This window comes from Myxocyprinus asiaticus, chromosome 29 (genome assembly GCF_019703515.2).
Source record: "Myxocyprinus asiaticus isolate MX2 ecotype Aquarium Trade chromosome 29, UBuf_Myxa_2, whole genome shotgun sequence".
NCBI classification, from domain to species: Eukaryota; Metazoa; Chordata; class Actinopteri; order Cypriniformes; family Catostomidae; genus Myxocyprinus; species Myxocyprinus asiaticus.
Window position 1 is genome coordinate 31,573,388 of NC_059372.1, and position 15,698 is coordinate 31,589,085.

General features: G+C 36.2%; 1 protein-coding gene across 2 annotated transcripts; it reads left to right on the plus strand.

Annotated features, from left to right (window-relative positions):
• Positions 1 to 12,384: 12,384 nt before the first annotated feature.
• rps21 (ribosomal protein S21) lies at positions 12,385 to 14,947 on the plus strand. Of its 2 annotated transcripts, XM_051662703.1 has the most exons (6): positions 12,385 to 12,420; positions 12,806 to 12,887; positions 13,359 to 13,422; positions 13,522 to 13,593; positions 14,448 to 14,503; positions 14,876 to 14,947. In XM_051662703.1, exons 2-6 carry the CDS (start codon positions 12,838 to 12,840, stop codon positions 14,883 to 14,885), a joined length of 252 nt encoding a protein of 83 aa, XP_051518663.1. In that variant the 5' UTR covers positions 12,385 to 12,420; positions 12,806 to 12,837; the 3' UTR covers positions 14,886 to 14,947. The 2 variants fall into 2 exon arrangements, with proteins under 2 accessions (XP_051518663.1, XP_051518664.1); XM_051662704.1 differs by lacking the exons at positions 12,385 to 12,420; positions 14,876 to 14,947 and having other exon boundaries at positions 12,800 to 12,887; positions 14,448 to 14,507.
• The last annotated feature ends 751 nt before the right edge of the window (positions 14,948 to 15,698 follow it).

Sequence of the window (15,698 nt, forward strand, 5' to 3'; positions counted from 1 at the left end):
TTCGTTCCGTACAAAGGCGGGTGTAAGTTATGAATATCATTAAATTCGCTTCGCCAGCGGCTCCAAGTCGCCTGACAATCATAGAATTTTCAATGCAGGAAAAGCCCTGAAAACATCACCCTCCAAAGTGTCTGGTAAGAGTTTACAGTTACCCTTCTATGAGTCTGCGTGGTGAATGGCTCTATCCACAGATGTAATCATATATTCCAGTATTCTGCCCATCAGGAAAGTATTAGGCATGTGATAGATCAACACTGATTGTTATCTACTATGTTATAACAATGTGTTGACATTAGCTGCTATAGACTGGCCACACAATGCCAAGTGCATGAATAATAAAATCTACTGATGTTTTCGCTTTAAAGGCTGCTGTTTATTTTTGAGTGTCTGTCCATTTACCGGTCAATATTTTAAACCATTACTAGGGCATGTGCCCCTGAAATATAATAAATACATACATATATAAATGAACAAATAAATAATTTTTAAAAAAGTCAGTTTTCAGAATTGACCACATCCTAGTCAATGCCTATACACACCATAGGCCTCTCATTTTTTAAATGCAATACTCAAGATAAAATTAACCTAAATGTGCTGTAAAATCTAAATTAACTGGTTTTATTCTAGTCAGAAATATAATTTAACATCATTCAGCATCAACCTGAATACTTTAGGTTACACCAACAAAACTAATTGCAAGGCTTAGATCAAGTAGAAATAACTCCTTAAGTGAACAAGTGCATGTTACCATTTTTTTTACAGTGTAGTACAATATTACAGTAATTTGAGAGTCTCCAACACACTCTCACGGCGAAATCATCAGGATTCGTACGACGTTTCTCAATTTGGCTAATTTGTATGATATTGTGTGCAGGCCCGGTTCCAGATCAAAATCACTGAGGGTGCTTCTGAAAATAGTGGGGGTGCTCTGTATAAAGTGGAGATGTATCGCAATTACACATTTTTAAAATATATTAAATCATGTTTAAATGCTACTAAAACAACGTAAATAACAGTTTTTTCTGTACAAAACATTTAAACATGATCTGTCACTGAAAATGACAGCAAAATGCTGCTCCTGCCGATTATGACATACTGATTTGCACAATCATACACGTTTATAAGTTTTGATGCAGCAATTGTGTGTTCACAAACTGCTGAGATTTTTGTGTGTTTGATGGGATTCAAGGAAATCTGCTTGCCAATTTACAGTAATAGACTTACATATTCAATTGAGCAGAGGTGTGCAATTGTTTTGGTACAGGGGCCACATCAGCTGTTAAGTAGATCCTGGAAGAGAGAAGATAAAAAGTTCTGCATAGCACCCCCGTAAAACCTGGGCTGATTGTGCGACCGCGCTCGTTTGAATTCACTACAGCCAATGGCGTCGCTGGACATCGTTTCCATCTAATACACGACAATTACTTGCTTCTGTCACACACAACAGCTTCCTATAATGTTTACACACTCTACTGATTGGTTAAGTTTAGATAAGGGGTTTGGGTAAGGGCATAATATTAATAAGTATGTCCTTAAGGCCTTGTGCATGGAACTCGCACTTACTTCCGCATTAGACATACGGGAATTTGCAGGCGACGAGTTTATGCGTACAACATCGTGCGAGACTATACGAAATAGCCAACTGGTAAATTATAAACAAATTTTCATGATTATGTTGGAGTCTCCGCAACAAGCAAGATATTCCAATGGAAATGACTTTTCGATAAGCAAGAGTGATGTAGTGTTGTTTGCATGTGGTTTATGTTCATGTAAAATATGCAAATCAATGGTTATTCTCCATCTGATAGCCTTTACCATATAGATAGTTCATACCAGAGCATGAATCTGTAATTTAATGGGAGAACATTATTGGGATTCCCTCTCTGTGGGATATTCTCACAACAATAAGTAGCCTAAATGTAATGGAAGAGAGGAAATTCAATACAGAGAGTCTCTTCTCACTCCGGTAAAACTCAATTAACTATTTACTTATTTGTCACTGAGTAGACATATTTTATACAAATTTTGATGAACTTGAAATAAAACTGGTAAATATTAGAAACACTCGCTTAAAGATGGGGTCACACATACTGCACCTTTGTACTGCAAAATTCCGCAGGCGAAGATGGCATGCATTGGTGGATATTGAGCATGTGTGAAACCAGCAAAAAATATAATTAAAAAGAAACTCACTGCTAAAATGGTATCCTTCTCCATTGTGATATTCAGTGTAGCTATGTATGAAGCACCGCTCACACAGAGGTCACTGCCTAAACCAAGCAACTTCCTATTGGTCAACACAGCGAATTCACCTGTCAAAGTTCACCAAACTTGAACTCCAGTCGAAATCCACGAGGGGAAATTCTTCACCACCAGAAGTCCATCACGTGAAATTCACGATTGCACATTTCCCCATTGAGATGACTACATTTTGACCGCAGAATTTTGCCGTGCGAAGGTATATGTGACTGCGCCTTTAGTTACAACAGAATTTCAAGAAATTTGATTCAGATTCACAAGCTCACAATTCAATTCCAATTCGATTTAATTCGAGATAGATTCATGTTTAATACAAATTCTTACTAGGTAAAATATTAAAATATTAATTTAGTAATTATATTTTATTCCTTTTTCAGCATTTTGGTTACATTTTAGCTTTTTAAAAATTAACTTTTTTATTTTGTTACATTTTTATAGTTTAGTTGCATAATATAAAAGTATTTACAGGTATTTACACTGAATTGTTGAACACGTGTTAAAAAGCGGTACTGGCTCTATAAGGAAATTCGGCATTTCTGTAAACAGTGTCTTTAAGTTAGCATTTTAAACAGAGACTCGAATGGCTTTATCTCATCTGTGCTATGCCTGATTACAATAAAATGTTTAGTTTTTGTTGTTTTTGATCAACAACTGACTGTAGAGAACTGAAAGGGTATTAAAAGAGACCTTATTCAATGACAAAAATGTGTTGCGTGGATGTCGTCTTTGGACACGCAGAACAACTTATACTGTCAACACGCAGTTAAAAGATCTTGCTGATAAATACTCCACCACTATACTACACAACACTGACGTGTACAGAACGGGGGCTACAGGCCCCTTTCGTTCACAAATCTAAAGGTGCCCTTCACAAACGTAAAGGTGCTCTTTTAAGCAGAGGTGCCTTTAAAAGAGCAGAGATTTAAGTGGAGGTGTCTTTACTACAGCACAACCCCCCTACATTATGGGTGTTCTCGATATTATTTATGAGAATGCGTGGCCTTTACCCTTTGACAAGCGAGTACTGTGACCCAAGTCATTGCATTTATTTGCATATTAAATTACAGATATAAATCACCAGTGTGAGTAATGTATTGTGTGCTTACTAAAAATTTATAATTTATTTGTGCATTCTGTTATGAGCAATTGGGGTTGGGGAGGAACGGAAAAGGAAACTTTAAAAAAAATTATCAAAACATTGTTTTGGCCAACAAATTTTGTAATGAATAAATTGTATACATTTATGACATTTAAAACACATGGCAACCTGCCATGATAAAAATGTGACAACATGACCCAACCTGACTTTCATGAAAAACATATTTAAACCTTTCACTACAAATCTATCTTTAATATGTAGTTGACCCTTGCCTGGATGCATGCCCATGTGGTTTGATCATGTTCACTTGTTTACTCAAGAGCTATTACAAAAATATAATGCTAGCAAAAATTTATTTTGGAGGGTACAATTTGCAAAATAATTCTAATTTAAGAGGGATATGAACTAGCTGTTTAAAACCAACATACAAAACCTCTGCTAGCGAAAACACACATTTGTGCAATTGGACTTTTGACTCTGATTGAGATATATAGCCTTTGTGACAACTTCCCTGTGTGACAACATAAGGCTAATACATAAATAATATATATATATATATATATATATATATATATACATTCTTTCATAGCCTACACAACAAACCTTAAACAAAGATAAACCGTCATGGTTTTTGTGATCCTTTTGGGGAAATCACCTTATTTTAAATGTCTATAATCGCGCTGATCAGACATTGATATATATTTAATAATATATTGTGATAGGATGATCTGTAATTTGTCCCTTTACTCCAAAAATGACCTCTCTCATTTTACTCCAATTTATCAACACTTTAACTGAGTGACTATATACTTGTGACGAGGAGGGCGTGACAGGGCCGTAAGGATGGATGTCTGGTGCTAATTTACCCCAGTCAGCTGGGAGAGGGATAGAGAGGAGTCGGAGACGCCAATTAGGAAGAGATAGAGCGATGCATGCAGCCGACGAACGTGTGCATTCTGCGTTGGAAGGCCAACATTGTGAGCGACACATGGATCTGTGTGTGTGTGTGCGCCAGCAAGTGTGTGCTGAAAAGCAGTTTTATGTTGTGTCCAAGTGAAACTGTATCTAATTTAAGTCTTCCGTGAACTGTTCACCCAGCTCCTGCTTCCTCCTTCGTAGGGAAGGCAGAGATCTGCCACAATACTCTTTATACTTTGTTGATGATTGTGATACTATCACACTACATTATTGCCTTGGGTCCATAGAGCGTAACGGGTATGAGTAGGTGCTCTTTCATTCCATTATGTAAATATAAAGCAGGGATTCAGTTGGTTGCACTTGTATTAAAGAACACAAATCTATAAGGACGAGATTTGCATGATCATCCCCATGTTTTACTTTGTGCGATTTGCTTTATGTAATAAGGCTATATTTTTTTGTTATCAGGTTTTGTCAAATACTCTTGTAGATGTGATCAGTTTTTTGAAAACAGGCCCCATTAACACACACACACACTATGAATATTTGGAGTGCATGTTGTCTGATCAAATATTAAGGTGTGTTTAGGTCACTCTATTTGATACAGTTTTATGTTTCTATATTTTTTACTTTGAAAAAAAAGTTTCATATTGACACAGTGTTACAGATATGGCGAAATTCAAACAAATGCATAGAAAATATTTTGAACTGTGAATGTATAAAGCACCTGAATATGGCACTTGAATAAAGTTTATTTGAATGTGAATTTGCACAAAAGTCTTACATTTACATAACTCCACGTGTGCAAGATCTCACTCGCTCTCTCCTCCTACCCACTCTGCGTGCACTCATAGCTTTGACCGCTTGCTTGCTCAAAGAATGTGCCAGAATTTCAGCCAATCAGAGATGAGGTGGTAAATTTTTATTAGCTGGCTAGACCACAGATCATACTGCTAATAAAAACAAGAAGAGGATAAGGGGATAGTTTGTTTTCAAGAAAGGAAATGCGTAACACACTATGACCATATGAAAGCAGCTCTTTTGTTGACTTAACGGTTTTTATTTAACCTTAATGAAATATATATTTTTAGTCTGTACATTAATGTAATAGTGTAGTTTTGGGGGAACTTAATTTGACTTCTATCTATACCACAGGATATTCTGAGAGATCAGATTATTAAAATAAACGTGACTAGATTACAGTCTACCATGGATCAGCAACCACTGAACCTTCTTTTTGTTATTATTATATGAAATATTATTTTCTTTAATAAACATGTTATTTTGTCCACCTTCTTTAGTGTGTCCTCTCCTATTTTTTCAGCAGCCTTGTAGATTATAAATATTATGAATATGATAAATATTGCCTAAAATAACATTCTATTCTCGTAATAAATTAGAAAAGCTGTTTATGTTTGAATTTCAAAGATGTGGGGTATCTTGAAATGTTCATTATGATGTTTTTATGAAGTTTATGCATTCTACCACAACCCATCTGGCAAAATTGATTAAGGAGAAGAAATGGGAAAAAAAGAAAAGAGGCTAATTATGTCTCCTGTCATAGTTTGGGGTGAATTAAATGTACAGTATATTGAACCTCAGTTGTTTGAGACAGCAAAAAGTTTTAAAAAATAGAAAGAAATCCTAAGCATTGCATGATCCCAGGATACTATATTTAGAAAAACTTACTTTACAGTAAGTTAAGCCTTACAGTATTCCTGGTATGTCTACAAACCACGGGGTAAATATATTTGGTAATGATAACTGCATACAGAATATAAAGTGTGTACTGAACTTGGAGCATTGTGCCTGTTGGCTCTTCTGCAATATTTACACAGAGATGTTCATGGTTGCTGTAGCTACCTCAACTGTCCAATCGCAGAGCGCTTGTTAGCAGCTTCTAATAGCCCATCCTGATGTAGGAGCTGGGACTTATCGGAATATGGTTGGAAAAGTAAACGAGCAGTCTAAAGTTCCGAGCGCATGCAGAGCGCATACGAGTTGAGAGAGCGAGTGAGATCTTGCACACAAAAAAAATTATTAATCTTTGCAAGAAGATACATTGCTTTACAAAACTGAGTTCAAGTGCGTACAAAATAAAATGCTTGTGTGCTCGATATCATCTTGTGCATGCAAAACATTTTTGTGCGCTCAAAATATCTTTTGCACAGGGTTGGGGAGTAACGAAATACAAGTAATGGGAATACGTATTTAAAATGCAAAATATAAGTAACTGTATTCCACTACAGTTACAATTGAAATCATTGGTAATTAGAATACAGTTACATTCAAAAAGTCTTTTGATTACTGAAGAGGTTACTTTGCATTTTATTGTCATTTGTTTCATTTAATATTTAGTCCTATCAGATGGAAAACATTTATACATATAAATGATGTGATCACTTTCTTATGATGTGTTACATTCATACGAGCAGACAGAGAAGTAAGTTTGAAGTTTGGAGCAGAAGAAATAGAAATAAACCTTGTGTTTATTGTCAGCTTTACACTAAGCTAAAATGCTATTTCTAGCCATTTTACATGCATGTTACCAGGCACGATCATATTTTTTTATCAAGAAAATTCACGTTAGATCCTAATTTCTTTTTTTCTAGTAAGACCTTTGATATTAGGGCAAAAATCGTATTCTTGATAATAATTTTTGTATTGTTTACCTGTAAAAATATATTTTTTTTAAATCCTTAAAACAAAATCAATTTAATTTATCTTGTTTTAGAAACAACACTGCATAAGATATTTAGGTTTTTCAGAGAATGTATTTTTAACATGTGTATTTTGTCTTACTGTACTGGCAGAGTTTTTATAGTCAAAACAAGTGAAAAAATCTACCAGTGCTGAAGAAGTAATCCAAAGTATTTAGAATACGTTACTGACCTTGAGTAATACGTTACAAATTACATTTTACAGCATGTATTCTGTATTCTGTAGTGGAATACATTTCAAAAGTATGTTGTGCCGCGGCTCGAGTGTTTTAACCATATGTGGAAATCACAGATCTTCGTCAGCAGAGTAGGGAAACATATTGTTGGCAATGAACACCCCAATTGCTTTAGTTATTGTTTTATGCCAGTCTGAATTAGCACTGAGTGCCTGCTTAAAAATGGAAAGGAGTGTGCACACCCTGGAATCTACGCCCCTGACTAATGCATTTACTAATGCTAACAAATAGAACCACATTGTACAGTGTTACCTCTTTCTCCAATACATATTGTTCCAAAGCAGCTTTACAGAAAATAGAAAACTAGTGGCAACAATAGCAAGGAAAAACTCTCTAAAATGTTAAATAGATGAGGAAGAAACCTTGGGAGGAGCCAAGACTAAGATGGGGAAGCCCACATCCTCTGCCTGACACTGAGGGGGCTTTCACACTGGGCACGTTTGCTGTGGTCCGATTCCGAGTGCGATTGTTCCCTGTGCCTCCCACAGCTTTGGTCTGGTATCTCCATTTGCGTTCATCTTACGTCATCACAAACACGCATGGAGAACACAACGCGACTCATCATACTTTTTGTTTTTTGTTATTTTGGTGGCATTATGCACAGCAGAGTGAATGACAACTGCGTATATGTGCGCTTCTTGGTGTAACTCATCAGATGTCTAGGGGAAGGCGGCTTGCTGCTGCTCGCAAACAGCGTTTTTTGAGGAGACAGCTGATTGCAAGGAATTAATTTGCATCTTTATTTACACTGCACGCTTACTCATGCTCGTGTCCAAGATGAAGTTATCGCCACTGTCATCTCCTATTATACCCTATATTTATAACCTACAATAGTATTTATATATAGTATTTATAAGGTGTATAGATAGATAGATAGATGTTGTCATCGGCTAAAACACACGCGCAGGTTACTTTACTTCCTGCACAAATGCAGTTGCTTTCACATTCACGGAAATCGCGCTACAGTTCCATTGCAACCGAACTCAGACCACCTCCTACAGGTAGTCTCGGGTTCGGTACCACGGTGCGCTCCCCGGTCCGCATGACAGCTTTCACATTACCAATTTTTCATGCGAACCGTGCTGTGTTTCAAACTAAACTGCCAGTGTGAAAGCACCCCGAGTTACATTTGTAACAACCCCTGCTGTCATATCCCAAACTCACCACCAGAGATCTCTCTCACCCGAGTACTGACTGTCATTGATTCAACACATTACTCATCCACTCATTTACTGCTGTGCATTGAAACACCACTCACTCTGTACTCTTTGCGAAGTTTTACCAATCCCTTGATTGCATTTCTGAGCGTTACACTTCTGTTTGTTCTACTCCTTTTGGATCTGTTGCCTGTTTATCGGATTACTCTCTCTGACTGACGTTTTGGATTTGTATGCCTGTTTTTCTTGAATATCTAGATCAGTGGTTCCCAACCCTGTTCCTGGAGGCCCAACAACACAACACATTTTGGATATCTCCCTCATCAAACACACCTAATTCAACTCATTAGCTCGTTAGTAAAGACTCCTTAACCTGAATTGGGTGTGTCAGATAAGGGAGATATACCAAATGTGCAGTGTTGGGGGACCTCCAGTAACAGGGTTGGGAACCACTGATCTAGATTATTGACCCTTGCCTGCCCTTTTATTTCCCTCTGCTGTTTGTTGTGTGCCTGCTAATAAACTCTATGGATCCTAACATGTCTTCTCAAGGCTCTTCATTACAACACTAACCAAAATTTCAAATTTTTATATTAAATTTAGTAAGTATGATTTGTATTATTGCCGCTTTCTGAAGACAAGCGCTTAAAGTACTCATGAAGTTCCTTTGAGTGCAGTTTTCTTTGGTCTGTTGACTTATTTCTTACTGAAATATGAACTTAAGCGGTATATGTCTAACATGTGGCTTTAGTTTACATTGCAGTCCGTCAAAGCTCCACCGTGCTTCTCGTGCCAGAGTTGGTGTTCAGCCGGGGAAACTGAGAAGCGATCTCAAGGCCAGCTGCTTTTTTACTGACTTGAGAACCGTACAATTCTCATTCAGGAAAGAATTTCTCAGCCGCTTGATGTCAAGGTGTTTTTATCTGGAAGAAAGTGACTTTAGAAATTAAAGCGAATTTTGTCAACGTTTACTATGTTTACAATGTACACTATCATGTAAAGGACCCTAAAGCTACATTACAATACAGGCATGTTTAACAAACTAGATAGAATGTGAACGTTTTAGACGTTAGATCTTTTTACATTTAGATCTTTGTGTTAATATAACTAAAGAACGAGATGCAGTGATAACGAGGGTCTCTCTAAAACTCAAAATATTTTGAAATTATGGATTTTGGCATTAAAACCCCAGCTGCAAATGTTTAAAGGGATAGTTCACCCAAAAATTAAAATTTTAACATTTATTCACGCTCATGTTGTTCCAAACCTGTATGCCTTTTAATTCTGTGGAACACAAAAGGAGACGCTATGCAGAATGCTAGGGACTGACAGTCTCAGTCACCATTCTCTTTCAGCTCACTCAACTGAGTCACAACTTTCAGCTTTTCTCTTGTTTATATTGACTGCATTCTTTCTGTGTTTGTCACCATTTGTACTGATGCAGTCTTACAATTTTCTAAGAATCCACCTGAATAGCAGATTGAACTGGATCACAAACGTGTGCTGTTCATGCACATTTCCTTTGAGTGGCAAGAACTGGCTCTATTTTCCTTTCTTCACACATAAGTGGCATGAATTAAACAGAGTTCATAAAAGTCATAATACTCCTACCAGATGAATGACCTAGTATGACAAAAGGTGGTTGTGTAACGTGAGTGGAAATTCAAGGCTTTTGTGAAATGTATGGCCATATTAGACAGTGGGATGACATAGAGGAATTCCCTAGCTCTTTCACTTTGTTACTCATCTGCAGTAGTCGGGAGGGTCCATGGCCAGGAGTATCCACAAGCTGTTAACATAACCAACACATCTCACATCCCACAGACTATTGTAATATTGGTATTTTGCTGCAGGCTTTGCAAGCCGGCATCAGTCATTTTGCATATGTTGCATAAAACAAACAGAGCAGGTGTGAAATAGCAGGCCTACACATGTGGTCGTATATGTGGAATTGTGCAGTATTTTGTTTTGAAATGATATTCTAGTGAGCCTTTGTTGAATGTACATATATTTTAAATATATTTCAGCTATTGAATTGCTTGTGACATAGGGATGAATGTTTGCACATAATCTACAATTAACCTGTTTTTATGACCTTTTACATTTTACAAAATGCACATACTGTAGTAAATATGAAGTACATTCAACCCCTAGAAATTTAGGCCTGTGTAAGATCTGTTTTGTTTTTGAATTAAGTGTCTTTCTTTACTTTTACAGTATTATATTGTTTTGATGCCTTTATGCAGCCCTTTGGTCAACAGTGTAACCCAATGTTTCTAAATGTGCTGTATAAAAAATATTTCACCTTACTTGGGACTTGATTTGAAATGGCGCATCAATAATAAGCATTAATGCAAACAGACTGTATGTTTAGTAGGCAGGGTTAGGGAGTAATGAAATACAAGTAACGGGAATATGTATTTAAAATACAAAATATAAGTAACTGTATTCTGCTACAGTTACAGTGTAAAGCACTGGTAATTAGAATAAAGTTACATTGAAAAAGTATTTTGATTACTGAAGAGATTACTTTGCATTTTATTGTCATTTGTTTCATTTAATATTTAGTCCTTTCAGATGGAAAACATTTATACATATAAATGATGCGATCCAAAGTGCATTTGAACAGCAGTGAAACACTTTCTTATGATGTGTTACATTCATACGAGCAGACAGAGCAGTCTGAAGTAAGTTTGGACCAGAAGAACTAGAAATAAACCTTGTGTAAATTGTCAGCTTTACATTAAGCTAAAATGCTATTTCTAGCCATTTTACATGCACATGTTACCAGGCACGATCATATTTTTATATCAAGAAAATTCACGTTAGATCATAATTTATTTTTTGTAGTGAGACCTTTGATATTAGGGCAAAAATCTTATTCTTGATAATAATTTTTGTATTGTTTTCCTGTAAAAATATCTAAAAATCCTTAAAACAAGATCAATTTGATTTATCTTGTTTTAGAAACAACACTGCATAAGATATTTAGGTTTTTCAGAGAATGTATTTTTAACATGTGTATTTTGTCTTACTGTACTGGCAGAGTTTTTATAGTCAAAACAAGTGAAAAAATCTACCAGTGCTGAAGAAGTAATCCAAAGTATTTAGAATACGTTACTGACCTTGAGTAATACGTTACAAATTACATTTTACAGCATGTATTCTGTATTCTGTAGTGGAATACATTTCAAAAGTAACCCTCCCAAGGCATGAAGATGGTTGTAGGTGGTTGTAGATGGTTGTATTGTGTGTGTGTATATATATATATATATATATATATATATATATATATATATATATATATACAAATTTTCTTATTTTTTTATCCCATTTCTCCCCAATTTGGAACGCCCAATTCCAATTACTTAGTAGGTCCTCGTGGTGGCGTGGTTACTTACCTCAATCCGGGTGGCCGACGACAAGTCTCAGTTGCCTCTGCTTATCACGTGGCTCGCTGTGCATTACACAGCAGAGACTCACAGCATGTGGAAGCTCATGCTACTCTCCACAATCCACGCACAACTTACCACGCACCCCATTGAGAGCGAGAACCACTAATCGTGACCATGAGGAGGTTACCTTATGTGACTCTACCCTCCCTAGCAACCGGGCCAATTTGGTTGCTTAGGAGACCTGGCTGGAGTCACTCAGCACGACCTAGATTCGAACGACTCCAGGGGTGGTAGTCAGCGTCAGTACTCGCTGAGCTACCCAGGCCCCCTTACATATGATTTTTTTACAAATTCATATTAATCGAGAGACTGTATGTGATATTTGTACTTTTAAACATTCAATTAACAAAACTGTGTACTGCAAAAAAAAAAAAAAAAAAAAACTGATGAAAAACTTAAAAGAAATAGTGACCAGTCTCAACACATTTCCTTTGTTTTTTTTAATATAAATTTTAACCTCATACAGTCAGTAAAAAAAAGAAAAGAAAAAGACAGCACTCCTTTTCTTGTCGTTCCTAATTCGTCACTTCCTGTCTCTTTCTCCTTCCTTTCCGCTGCGGCCATTTGTGAAAATAGGTAAGAACACTATGAGCTCTAGTTTATAATTGTGTTTTTCACTGTTGTGAAGCCACATAACAACATTTTGTCCGGCCATTTTCTTCACGTAACCACTCCATATTGTGCACGCCACACATTTGCTGAATAATCCGTTTGTTTAACATTTTAAATGTGGTTGCAGTGTTGAGTTGCTACACGTGCTATTAAATCGCTCATCGTGGCCACTCATAACAACTCTCGGACCCTTATTAAATATATAATTTATGAAACGCTAGATTTGCGGTATCTGTCTATCTAAAGTCGAGAAAAATGGTTTTGTCACCTGCATGTTGGAGTTGTGTGGTCGCTTGTTTCTGAGCTGTTGTGAGTTTGAAAGTGACCGATATCTTTGTTTAATACTCAGACTGAGTTAATTGACAGTCAAGTACAATCAAGATGCAGAACGACGCTGGTGAATTCGTGGACCTGTACGTCCCCCGTAAATGGTGAGTCTGAATGGAGTATACATTTACATAATGTCTTTCATTAACCTGTTATGCCTTCTTTTTACCATGCTGATTTTGCTTGGTGTTTCCCTCTGTTTTTTTTAATTGTCTATAATTAACATAAACCTTTGAATATTGTCTGCTGGAGAATGTAAATGTTGTCATTTGTGAAGTAGCTGACTTGTCTGTTGCTCTGTGTTTGTGTTTGCTACTGTGTGATGCTTTCAATGTCAAAACAAGCACAGTTTAAATACTGACTTTGCCTTAAAAATAAGAGTAAAAATGCAGTATTATGGATTAATTTTGAAAACAAATTGATTCAGTAAACATCCCTGGTTATGATGATGTGTGCTTTATATACCAAGCTTCTGCCTGAGATGCTTGTACTAATGTCGAGCCGAGCTCATACTTTGCTTTTTGTTAAAAGTTGGGAATACTAATATTTTTTTTATTTATTTTTTTTAATTCCAGCTCTGCTAGCAACAGAATCATTGGTGCCAAGGACCATGCCTCCATCCAGCTCAACATTGCTGAGGTTTGACAATAGTTTGACTGTTTCAAACTCAGAATTGTTCATAATTTAACCAACAAAACCTGAGTAGAGAATATAAATTATCCTCTCTGTTTTTCACAGGTAGACAGGGCAACAGGCAGGTTCAATGGACAGTTCAAGACCTATGCCATCTGTGGAGCTATCCGTAGAATGGTAGGTTCAGCACATTTAAAGGGTTAGTTCATCCAAAAGTGAAAATTCCCTCATCAATTACTCTCCATCATGCCATCCCAGATGTGAATGACTTTCTTCTGCTGAACACAATGATTTTTAGAAGAATATCTCAGCTCTTTAGGTACATACAATGCAAGTGAATGGTGACCAAAACTTTGAAGCTTCAACAGGCAAATAAAGGCAGCATAAAAGTAATCCATAAAACTCCAGTGGTTTAATCCATCTTCTGAAGTGATCCAATCAGTTTGGAGTGAGAACAGACCAAAACATAACTTTTTCCCTATAAATCTTGACATAAGCAGTCTCCTTTGCAATCATGATTTCTAGCTCTGTTACACTTCCTAGCGCACTGCACATGCATCAAGCACTAGGAAGTATAATCAAGGTTGTGCCTAAAGACTGCAATAAAAAGATTTGCAGTGGAAAAAAAGAGATATATTTTTGTCTGTTCTCACCCAAAACTGTTTGGAACACTTCAGAAGACATTGATTAAACCACTGGATTACTTATGTGCTTTTTGGAGCTTCAAAGTTCTGGCCACCATTCACTTTCGCATTGAATCGACCTACAGAGTTGAGATTCTTCCAAAAATAATTTATGTTCTGCAGAAGAAAGTCGTACACATCTGGGATGGCATGAGAGTGAGTAAATGATGGGAGAAATTTCATTTTTGGGTGAACTGACTTTTTAAACCCCATCCTAATACATGAATGTGTCATACATTGGATGATAAATGTTTGTCTGAAATTTGGAATGTAATGTATTGATATAAAGCACAATGCAATCTTTGCAAATGCTTTGATCGTGGTGATAATTGACATTGTCATTTACAGGGTGAAGCTGATGATTCTCTCCTGAGGCTTGCAAAGAACGACAGCATTGTGGCTAAGTAAGCTTCTGTTAGTGGACTTCCAGGTTTCTTCCATGATCTTCCCATGTGTAATACATTGTGTTTGAAACACCTAGTGTATATGTAACAGACATAGTTTCATTGAGTTCATGGAAGACACGCCTTAATGTAAGATTAATTTGTCCTTGTCAGTACTTAATATTGGTGCCGTCTTATCAAACAGAACACAAACACATCCCTATGAACTTTAGCTTTTTTGAGTAGTTTTTAATAGTGCAAACTTTGAATTACAGCTGTTGCAATAGTCACAGAATTTCAACATTAAACTTGCATGCATAACTGTGTTAATCAGTGTATTTTAGTTGTGGTTGCTGATTTTGCTCCCCTCTAATGACTGTGCTCTCTTTACAGGAACATCTAAGTTTAAGGATGGGCTCCTGAAGTTTTTTTTTTTTTTTTGTAAAATAAAAAAGTAAATTTGAACTTTTTGTTATTGTCATTTTTTCTTTTCTTTTCTTTTTTTTTTTTTTTAAGTATATGAAGTGCAGTTGATTCAAGTGCTATGGTCAGTATTTGCTGAAATTGTCCATTCTGCTTAATATGGGTACATTTTCAAGTTTCTAGTGGCGAAGATTATCCTTTTAATTAGGTTGGTCTGTTCTTAATTTGAGTTGGTTTCAGTTTAAAAACTAAAAGCTCAACCATAATATTAGTATTAAACCTTAGCTGTCTGACTTTGAGCACTTTGTTCACAAATGTGTCTTACAAAAAGTCTTAAAAACAGATCCAATATCTCAAAGAACAATACAACCAGGTAGCAAGACTGCATCTCTGTCCGTCATGGCCTACTCATGGTGAGTAGTTTAGATCCCATCATTTTGAAGTAAATGTGCTCAAGTCTGAAAAATCAGAGTGTAACTAACAGAATGTGCGTTTCGATAGTGACATTCTCTGCAATTTAAAAAAAAAAAAAAAAGTGTTTAAAGGTGCAATATGTAACATTGACATCAAGCGTTTAAAATGGGTACTGCAGTCCAAATTCAAAATATTGGACCCCCTGACTCCAAACTCAAGCGGGTTGCCAGGTTGAGGACATACAACAGGAACGAGTAAACTGTTTCGGTAGTGACAATTTTAGCTAATTTTGATCATAATTAAAAAATGTTTGGGTTTTCAGGGTTTTAATCTTAAATGTTATGTTTTATGTATTTGCAAATGTTAAAAGCTGGTAATT

Excerpts from the sequence above, each read along its gene's own strand:
- rps21 (XM_051662703.1), top strand. The coding sequence starts at position 12,838 with ATGCAGAACGACGCTGGTGAATTCGTGGACCTGTACGTCCCCCGTAAA. Across the intron at positions 13,423-13,521 it reads TCCAGCTCAACATTGCTGAG|GTAGACAGGGCAACAGGCAG; the intron begins GTTTGACAATAG and ends TGTTTTTCACAG. Across the intron at positions 13,594-14,447 it reads GTGGAGCTATCCGTAGAATG|GGTGAAGCTGATGATTCTCT; the intron begins GTAGGTTCAGCA and ends TGTCATTTACAG.